We start from the raw sequence: 9612 nt of genomic DNA on the forward strand, positions 1-9612 counted from the left end.
ACCTGAGTATTGTTACTGACCATGTCCATCCATTCATGACCACAGTGTACTGAACTCATCTTCTGATGGATACTTCCAGCAGGATAACGTGCCATGTCATAAAGTGCAAATCATCTCAGATTGGTTTCTTGAAAACGACAATGAGTTCACTGTACTCGAATGGCCTCCACAGTCACCAGATCTCAACCCAATAGAGCACCTTTGGGATGTGGTGGAACGGGAGATTCGCATCATGGATGTGCAGCCAACAAATCTGCAGCAACTGTGTGATGCTATCATGTCAATATGGACCAGACTCTCTGAGGAATGTTTCAGTACCTTGTTGAATCTATGCCACGAAGGATTAAGGCAGTTCTGAAGGCAAAAGGGGGTCCAACCCGGTATTAGCAAGGTGTACCTAATAAACGGTGAGTGTAAATATGAGTGTAAATATGAGGTATCCCTTAACACAAAGTTAGTGTTGATTCCTTTCCAGATATTATTCAGCATTATATATAATCAAATTTTAATCTGGCAAGTGTTGTTGTCAAGCTGTAATCAAAAATAAACATCATTGCTACTTTCATGGTGTTCATTGTTCGATGGATGATTAATCAATGCACCATAATTCTAAAAGGTTATAATAAACTTTTTTTATACAATGTTACTTAATATATTTGCATTCACTGTGGAGATTATCGCTTTTTTAGAGGAGACACATTAGTTTACATGCTATGGCATGCAGGGCTAGACGGGGAACTAAATTCCGCCCTGGACATTTTTTTCCCCTAGTCCAGTCCAATACAATCACCAACTCCAAATTGCAAATGTGCAGACCCATCCCATTTCCCCCCATCCTGTATCAGTATACTTCCTGATGCTATTAGCACTAGAAGTAAAACCTGAGCGTTGACATTTGTCAACGACCAACCTGCTGTCTGCTACCTTTGATATATGCTTCTGAACAATAAGCATTGTTTCATGGTTATCATGATTATGGTCGCAGCAAGTGGAAATATGGAAATGAACTTTGAGGTAGCCTGTTTACAATTTACCTGTAAAATATTTAGTATTATACAAGTGAAAGACATTTATAAAAATATGAAGCTATAATAAGGCTATGCCACAATTGTCATTTTACTTATACTGCTTTGAGTCTGTGTCAATTTGATGTCTTACATTTTTCAGTAAACAAATACAGAAAAACAATTCTTCCTATGTGTAGTTGAACTTTAGTATTTATTTTGCTGGTAAAACTGCACCACGATTTGCTCCTGTTCTTGGGTTTCAATAGAACCGCGTCGTATCCTCCTAATTTCATTAATGGCTTCAATCCCACTGATTTTTCTGGTCTTCACCAAGTAGCAGGCCAGCATAGTCCCAGTTCTTCCAAAGCCGAGTAAACAATGCACTGCAACACCCTAATGCAAACGAGATCAGTTTTAAAACTAGGTAATATGCACTTGACTATGATACAGTGTTTTATGGTGTGTCTTGCCAGGGGATTTACCTGTCCTTTTAAATTGGCCTCCTCAACAATGGCCAAGAAGCGATTGATTTGATCAAAGGTTGGAGCGCAGAAATCATGTATTCTGATGTGATGCAGGGTCAGCTCTGGACAAGTGTCATGGTAAGGAGGCTTTCGCTCAGACAAACAGACCAAGTGTTTAATACCATTACTCAGAAGGTATTGATAATGGGCTGGCATTCGTGGCATTGCCAAGGCAGCTAATTTCTGAGGTTCAACCCAAGAGAAGTTGGGAGGAAGACCTGATGCCATTGTTGTTATATCTTCACTGAGCTGTAAACCAATATGAATATTAACTGAACATTCACTCTGGTTAGAAATGAACTTTACATTTATATGTATAGGTATACTTTTTACTACTTATATAACTGGTGCACTAAATGTTGCTCCATTTACTATGTTACCACGTGCTCATCACATAAGTTAACCATTGCCAGTGCCTTTCTATTGTTCTCACTCACGTTAATTTAGTTATGGATTTGGAATTGGCTAAAGTGACTATTAGCTACCTACCTTACTAGCTAGCTAACCATCTGACTAGATAAAGCATAATCCCAGAATGTACTTGAATAGACATAACCAGACAAATTATGTCCCTATCTGCTAAAATCTGCTAGTTGTTTGCTGTACATGAAAATGTTTAAGTTAAACTGTAGGGTAATTACTGCATGCCTGCTTCCCAACTAGCTAACTGGCTAGCTATTTGTAGTTTTGCCTTAACTATTCACTGCAGTCCATTTAAGTTAGCTAGCTTGAAGCTATATTATAGATTGTAGAAGTAACTTACCCAATCTAGTTCTTGTAGACAAGTATATCGGTCTGTGTATATATATTTACATGTTTACTTAAATTTTGCATTTAAGAGTAAACCTTTATGCGACTGAGCCGCCACATACGTGTAGCAAACAACAATATGCTTGGTAGCCTAGCCAGTTAGCATGTAACTAAAAATATTTGCAAGCTAGGTAGGAAGCTGGCAACATGAATCAGCCACATTGCAAACTAGCTAGCAAGTTAGCCATACAAGAGAATTAGAGAAGCAAGCTTACGAAGCTTTAACATCTCACAGCCTGCTAAATTTAGTCAAGAATCTCCACCTTACGGACTCCAACACAAGCTATATTAAAGTGAAGCAGTATGTCAGGATGGCCGAGCGGTCTAAGGCGCTGCGTTCAGGTCGCAGTCTCCTCTGGAGGCGTGGGTTCGAATCCCACTTCTGACAACACTTTTTTGCTTTTACATCTCGGAAATATTTTTTGTATACATTTTCATTGACTGAGATTTGGACGTAATTATACAACTGGCTGGAATGTACTAAAGAGCTGAAATTCTATTTATTTTCAACATATGTATTCATAAAAACCAGTTAAGCCTGTATGTGAAAGCTAAATAAGAGGAGTTTGATCCTAATGACAGTTTGTAGTAATTTGATAGCCTATAATTAATAATGTGTTCTTCATGGGTGTATTTTATCTTTGGTCTTTTTAGGGTAACCAAAGTACTATGAGTACACTTTGAAATAAAATGTAGTGAAAATCTGAAGAATATGAAATGCATTATGTGATATAAAAAAAAACATTAGTTGAGTGTGAAATCCAAGCAGGCCCGGCGCCACGGGGATTGGGGGGGGGGGGGGGGCGTCGCAGAGGCACCGTGCCAGGGACCACTGGTGCTTGCATCGTGCCCTGGAGCATTGCAGCTTGCAGAGGCATCGTGCCAGAGACCACTGGTGCTTGCAGAGGCATCGTGCCCTGGATGCTTGCTGCTGGAATCACTGGCAATGCCTGGGTAATTGGCGTGGCCTGGACAGTTGATGAAGCTGGTAGCAAAATTAAGTTTGGCATCAAGCAGGTGGCTCCAGTCACTGCTTGGGCTGTACCAAGTGTTTGCTGGGGTCTAATTGGTTGAAATCTTTGTTTCGCCTGGCCTGCTGTGCTTTCTGGAAGTCTGTATTCATGTGGATCCCTTGCTTCCTGTGGATGGCTCTGAAGAGTTCTGGCCTGAAGTGGCTCACTTGCTTCAGCAAGATTCGGAGGCAACGTAGTGCCCTGCACTAGCACAGAGTTCCTGCTTTCGCTGTCTTGCATTGTGCCACTGAACAAGAGTGTTCTGGTTTATCTCGACCAGTTGGATTTCTGTCTTCTGCATCACCATGCTGTTCCCCAGCACACGCTGCCTAATCTTGCGGTAATCATGAAGGATCAGGGACCATCTAGAAAAACCTCCCCTGCCTTTTCTTTTGGGGCAGGGGTAAATATTGCACAGCCTGATGATGACAGTCTCCACCAACCGACAACAGTCAGGCCACTGGGCAGGTGCACTGCTTGCACCCAGCACACATCTGGTGGTGCTCTCCACACCAGGACTATGTGTGGGCTTCTTGGGTGTTTTAAAATGGCCACTCAAGAGTCTTTTCTGATGTCGAGCAGCATACACTACTCACATTTTGTCACTCTCATGCAAACTCCCCCACAGTGAAATGATTCTTTTGGCCTGCTGGTTGGTGAGATACAGGGATGTCTGTTTCCGGAGATCCACCAGGTACTCCGCCAACCTGTCCACATGCTGGAATCCTGACACATTTTGGTCATCAACAGCCTACAGAAATAAAGAGAAGAGTTAACAAAAAATCATTATTGCAAATGTTTTGTTCAGTGCACCACTGTTTTCTACTGAAGATTTAATAAATGTGTTTAAACACAAAAATGTTCAGTTTGCATGTGAATGTTAAATATGTATGTTTACATTGGCCTTAAAGTAATTAATGGATATAAACAGAATAGGTATAGCATTTACCATATCATCATCTTCATCCATAGCATCTGCCATCTCTTCAGCTTCAGAAGAGGAACCTTAGGGCTGAAAGGAGGAACTGGGGGCTGGGGCAGAGGCAGTGGGAGCTGGAGCAGAGGCAGTGGGAGCTGGAGCAGAGGCGATGGGAGCTGGAGCAGAGGCGATGGGAGCTTGGGCAGAGGCGCTGGGCCGAAGCTGTGTCCTGGACGTCAGGGGCAAGGGAACAGAGGTCTGAAAGACAGTGTTCAGCACTGTAGGATCCTCCGTGATGTCACAGAACCCCTCGTCTTCCTCCCTCTCCTCCTCCATGTCTAAATCTTCAATTAATTTAGATGTCTCCTCTGAGTCAGGGTTCATATCCTGCAGTGCCTGACCGATCTGCTGGAACAAATACTGCACTCCTATGAGCTCACCTTAAAACCAGAAACAAAGAATACGATGAAGTTAATAAATAAACACAAAAGTAAAGTAAAATAAACATAGTAAACATAAAAGCAAAAATTTAAGTGTAAAACCGAGTATTGTCAAATTTTGAAGATTACAAAATCTCAAGATATATTGCCACAGTAGTGGCATAATGATATACTGTTTATAAACAGTATATCATATGTACTTACGAGTGTAGCGTGCAGGTGGACAGAACTGAGGGACAACCTTCTTGCCAAACACCTTCTCACAGCTCTGGTTTGCACAGTGAACCAGGCTGCCTGAGTAGCTGTGGAGGTGATGGACCTGTCAAGAGGGCTGCTGCAGCTCGGTCCTGGTTCCATCTGTGAAGTCCTTCCAGGAGGTATATTTGAAAGTTCAGGCTGTTGGCACTGAAACCTAGATACAGTTAAAACAGTAATTAGGAAACCATTATTAAAATCTATGCATATACAATTTGTAACACATACAGTATGTATAACTGCTACAGACCTGGGATGAAGCGGTTCAGATGTAAATGAAAGGACTCCAGAGAAGTTGAGCCTCTAGCACATCGGTAGGTCTTGAGAAGCATCCCACCCTTTGTGATGCTTCCTGTCTCTGTGTAGAGCACTACACCTGGTGGGTCCTGGATGCACCTCACATGCTTTTTCTGAACATGCCAAATGTGCTCCATCCTTTCCCGGTCCAGAAGAGGCACACCAAGGGAGTCATTGCCACTGCTCCCCATGAGCTCTTTTTGCTCTGCGTAGGAGAGCAACATCAGCTGCTTCCCACTCAAATATGCATGTGGAGAGCCAACCCATAAAGATTGGATACAACTGGCGAGCATCAGTTGTACACCCCACGGCAATCCTCCGCATGAAATGCCAAATATCCAGTCTTATAATCAGGGCATGCCATCCACTGAATCTGGTCTTCATCTTGACCTCTCCTATCTCTGCGCATCACCCACAATCAATGTATAGCACAATAGGAGGCTCCACACCAGCCTGCTGATACCTCCTGATTAGGCCATCTGCCATCATGTCCAGACCAGCTCCCTCCTGTGCTGTTAGCACGCTGATGAGCACCTGACCCAGCTCATTGCCCACAGATGTGAGCCAGAGCACTGTTCCTTTCCCTGTCCCAGCCAGCTTCTTGGTGATCTGAAATACAAAAAAGGTACAGGGGAGGTCTATAAGTGCATGTGCCCAAACTTGAAATGGAAAATGCCTGGTGGACAGGACGTAAGATCAATAGGATATTTTAACGTAAATTTTCCTAACCTTTTTTGTGGAGTCCAACTTCAAGATGGCTCCATATGTCGAGGTTATCCTGGCATTGATTTCGTCCAACCTCGTGAGAATATCCTGGCTGTAAACGGCCAAGAGCCATTTGCAGCTCTGAACCACAGCAAGCTCTGGAGGGTCCTGAAAGACCATGGGGTGTAGACCTGGGCGATTCATGAAGTCAGAACATTCTGTGGAATAGCGGATGACCCTGCTTAGCCACTCCTCTGTGTGGTTCTCCCTCAGTTGATTCAACACCCGTGTGGGGTTGTTGCCCAGGCCTCGTTCACGTAGCATTCGGATAACTCGAATATCACATGCATACCTTGGACACAAACATAAAATATGTAATTACAAATCTTTCATGAGACTACATGACAATGTGATCTCAACTGCACGATTAAAGAAAATGTACTCACTTTTGCGTGAGAATAACTCTGAATTCAGAGCGATGGGCTTTCCACATGCAGGGTTGGGACAGACCACCTTAACTTTCCATAACCTATATGGTATCCACACCAGTAGTGGATGTGCAAAAAAGCGGTCTGGTGCCAGGGCCTGGTGGTACAGGTGGCCTGGCTGTGGAGGGGAATACCAAAGCTGCAGATTATCTCGCAGTTCTGGCTTTCCCTTGGCTCCCACCTTGAACAGCGTGCTTAGGATCCATTTGTGGTCTTCTGGTGGCAAACCTTCTGCCCACAAACGGGGAAGCTTGATTTGCTGTGGAGCTTCAAGCATCCTGGCTGAAGCCGCCTTCAAACACAAACAGGCAAAAACAAGCCATTAACCTGTTTTACGGATAAACAAGTACAGATGGTGAATAAGGTATATAACTTAATATGAGATTACTTACTGCAACTGAGGGCTGTGAGGCAAGAGCACTGGTGGCTGGAGGAGTTTGTTACTGGCTCTTGTACAGGCACAGTAGCAGGCTGTTAAATAAAATGTAGAAAATAAATACAGCATTTATCATTACTGACAAAACATTCATTATTTGCACATGTTTTAGTGTGTGAAATCAATTCTTTACATGTTTTATTGTTTCTGTCTGTGTGGCTCCAAAATGCCTAAATGCCTTGTAATTTATTCAGAATTGCAAGGGTTGTCCATTTCATAGGTTTATATACTTTCAGGAAGACCCCGGTGCTAGCAAACATTTTCAGCCTGGAAATCCATTCGGAATCTGCCATTGCCCTATGAGGCTTGGCAGACTTGCTTTTTGTTTGTGTAGATGACTCCTTTAAATACATACATACATCATACATTTAACTGTAAATGGTTTGAAAGGGTGCAGCATTAAAAAAAATACATATGAAAAGTAGGGGCAATGCCTTATATTATAGTTAGCTACTTATAAATGTGTTATTACAATAAATACAGCACGAGAAAGACACGAACAGCTACGATAAACTATAACGTTAGCAATAAAGTTAACGATGCGTTCTGGCGAGGGTAAATTAGATAAATAAATAAGATAAAACAATTTTCCGTTTGTGTAAAACGAATAAAATCGTAAAGTACTTACCATTTCGCTGTTTGTGTCTTGCGGACGCTTGACTGAGCAAGAGCAACTATAAAAAAGTTTGTTTTCGCTTGCTAGGCTGTCAGATCTTAAGTACGCGGATTTTCGCACCCCCCCCTTTGCTGTGATTGGCGCACCTCTTACCATTCCTTAACGTTCCAGCGTTTTCCTTAACATTCCTCCGATGTGATTGGTGTGCCTCTAAACATTTCTTAACATTTCTCCCGCTGTGATATGCTTGCCTCTAAACATCCCGTAATAACATTTTACATGTTGACGGACTATCAGGCGGTCGCAGTCTCCTCTGGAGGCGTGGGTTCGAATCCCACTTCTGACAACACTTTTTTGCTTTTACATCTCGGAAATATTTTTTGTATACATTTTCATTGACTGAGATTTGGACGTAATTATACAACTGGCATGTACTAAAGAGTTGAAATTCTATTTATTTTCAACATATGTATTCACAAAAACCAGCTAAGCCTGTGTGTCAAGGCTAAATAAGAGGAGTTTGATTTGATATCCTATAATTAATGTGTTCTTCATGGGTGTATTCTATCTATAATAGCTATTTGGTCTTTTTAGGGTAACCAAAGTACTATGAGTACACTTTGAAAGAAAATGTAGTGAAAATCTGAAGAATATGAAATGCATTATGTGATATTATTCTGGAGAGGACTCTATGGTAACATTACATTAGTTAGCTAAGACAAATAAGATAAAACAACAAATATCCGGTCCTAAAGTTAGGATATCCATATTCATAATTTAGCTGTATAGCTAGAGTGATTCTTCATGTTACGGTGGCCAAGAACAGCAAGAAAAATGTACATTTTAGGAAACAAAATTACAAACATGCAACAAATGTACAAGATGTGTAACACTTTTACCAGTAGCCTTCTGAAACCAATTTATAAACAGTATATCAGATGGAAAGAGTAGGCACAACAGGAAGTGCTTGTTGCTGACCTTTTTGTCAAACTAGTGAGGTTTGTAAAGGTAGACAGTAAAGGTAAACCATGTTTTGCGGAACTCATTTTAGTCAGTTGTCATACTTTTGTTTTTCTTGTGAATCCTTTGGAGTTAGCTAAATAGCATTTACAGTCTACTCATTAATATTAAGTAGTCTCCTATCTTTTAATACTAGCATGACATTTTTCAGTCCTGATGACATCACTCCTTCTTCTTGCCAACAATTAGAGCCATTCTAAATCTTTTATTATGGAAATTCATGACAGAAAATCATTGAGGCTGCATGTCTAGTTAGACTTTAGAAACATGTCTTATATTCCCTGGCAGCAACTGTATGTTGTAATCTCAATCATTCAGTCGTTCTCTCTAATTCTATTCAGATGATAGATATATGATAATGTCTGAAGGTCATTTTTGTGTTATCGTAACGTTTATATCATGAAGGATGAATCTGGCTAACGTTAGTGTTCGTTGGTTCTGGCTACCTTTATGGCTGCTTGGCAGCTAGTTTGACTAAATTTGAAACTAGCTTCACCGCTCCAATCACTCACCTCATTCACCACGTAACCTGTCACTCACCTTGTTGGGATTGGCTCCAGCCCCCCGTGACCCCGACTAGTGGGATTAAGCGGTAAAGATAATGGATGGATGGATGACAAGATGAGACTGCACAAGCACCTGCATAGCATCATTCATGAAGCAATATCCGCCAAGCATGCTGAAATACACCCAGAAAATACACCATGGGTTTCATAATGTAGGAATGAGAATGATAGGAGAAATCGTGAGAAGAAATAATGTCACCAACGAAATGAGTATAGAAAGAGAAGAGGGCCTATAACTGAGCCTTGAGGAATTCCAGTGGAGGGTTTATATGGATGTTAGGATTACTTTGGAAGACACTTTGAAAGAAACTTTATTATAAATGATATGGAAGGAATTATACAACAGACTGGAATCTATCAATGAATTAAATATCTATTTATAAAGTATTTTTCAAAATATTTGTTCACAAAAAACAGCTAAGCTGGTATGACAACGGTATATAAAAGTAATTTGAGTATCCTAATGCCAGTTTACTTAATCTATTCTTCATCAGTGTATTTTATCTACAATAGCTC

The 9612-nt window shown here is 41.2% G+C and overlaps 2 protein-coding genes and 1 non-coding gene across 4 annotated transcripts; 1 reads left to right on the top strand and 2 right to left on the bottom strand.

Annotated features, from left to right (window-relative positions):
• Nucleotides 1-1199: 1199 nt before the first annotated feature.
• On the bottom strand, nt 1200-2696 carry dusp23b (dual specificity phosphatase 23b). Of its 2 annotated transcripts, none has more exons than XM_076978870.1 (3): nt 2295-2696; nt 1490-1780; nt 1200-1400 (listed from the first exon to the last, which is right to left on the bottom strand). In XM_076978870.1, the coding sequence occupies exons 2-3, from the start codon at nt 1757-1759 to the stop codon at nt 1212-1214; spliced, it is 459 nt and encodes a 152-aa protein (XP_076834985.1). In that variant the 5' UTR covers nt 1760-1780; nt 2295-2696; the 3' UTR covers nt 1200-1211. The 2 variants fall into 2 exon arrangements, with proteins under 2 accessions (XP_076834985.1, XP_076834986.1); XM_076978871.1 differs by having other exon boundaries at nt 2557-2673.
• trnal-cag (transfer RNA leucine (anticodon CAG)) lies at nt 2647-2729 on the top strand. The gene has a single exon. It is a non-coding gene; the product is annotated as a tRNA-Leu (tRNA).
• A 1252-nt stretch (nt 2730-3981) lies between these two features.
• LOC143481294 (uncharacterized) lies at nt 3982-7016 on the bottom strand. Its single transcript, XM_076979281.1, has 7 exons — nt 6851-7016; nt 6417-6750; nt 5995-6322; nt 5219-5874; nt 4918-5125; nt 4304-4713; nt 3982-4105 (listed from the first exon to the last, which is right to left on the bottom strand). The coding sequence occupies exons 2-4, from the start codon at nt 6461-6463 to the stop codon at nt 5674-5676; spliced, it is 576 nt and encodes a 191-aa protein (XP_076835396.1). The 5' UTR covers nt 6464-6750; nt 6851-7016; the 3' UTR covers nt 3982-4105; nt 4304-4713; nt 4918-5125; nt 5219-5673.
• Nucleotides 7017-9612: the final 2596 nt, after the last annotated feature.

The sequence above is a fragment of the Brachyhypopomus gauderio genome, chromosome 17 (assembly GCF_052324685.1).
Source record: "Brachyhypopomus gauderio isolate BG-103 chromosome 17, BGAUD_0.2, whole genome shotgun sequence".
Classification (NCBI taxonomy): Eukaryota; Metazoa; Chordata; class Actinopteri; order Gymnotiformes; family Hypopomidae; genus Brachyhypopomus; species Brachyhypopomus gauderio.

What these genes read in the sequence shown, in the direction of transcription:
- dusp23b (XM_076978870.1), bottom strand. Translation starts at nt 1,759, where the DNA reads ATGGCATCAGGTCTTCCTCCCAACTTCTCTTGGGTTGAACCTCAGAAA. An exon ending in AGGCCAATTTAAAAGGACAG is followed by an intron (nt 1,401 to 1,489) that starts GTAAATCCCCTG and finishes CGTTTGCATTAG; the next exon opens with GGTGTTGCAGTGCATTGTTT.
- LOC143481294 (XM_076979281.1), bottom strand. Translation starts at nt 6,463, where the DNA reads ATGTGGAAAGCCCATCGCTCTGAATTCAGAGTTATTCTCACGCAAAA. An exon ending in AGAGTTATTCTCACGCAAAA is followed by an intron (nt 6,323 to 6,416) that starts GTGAGTACATTT and finishes TTTGTGTCCAAG; the next exon opens with GTATGCATGTGATATTCGAG. An exon ending in AGTTGGACTCCACAAAAAAG is followed by an intron (nt 5,875 to 5,994) that starts GTTAGGAAAATT and finishes TTTGTATTTCAG; the next exon opens with ATCACCAAGAAGCTGGCTGG.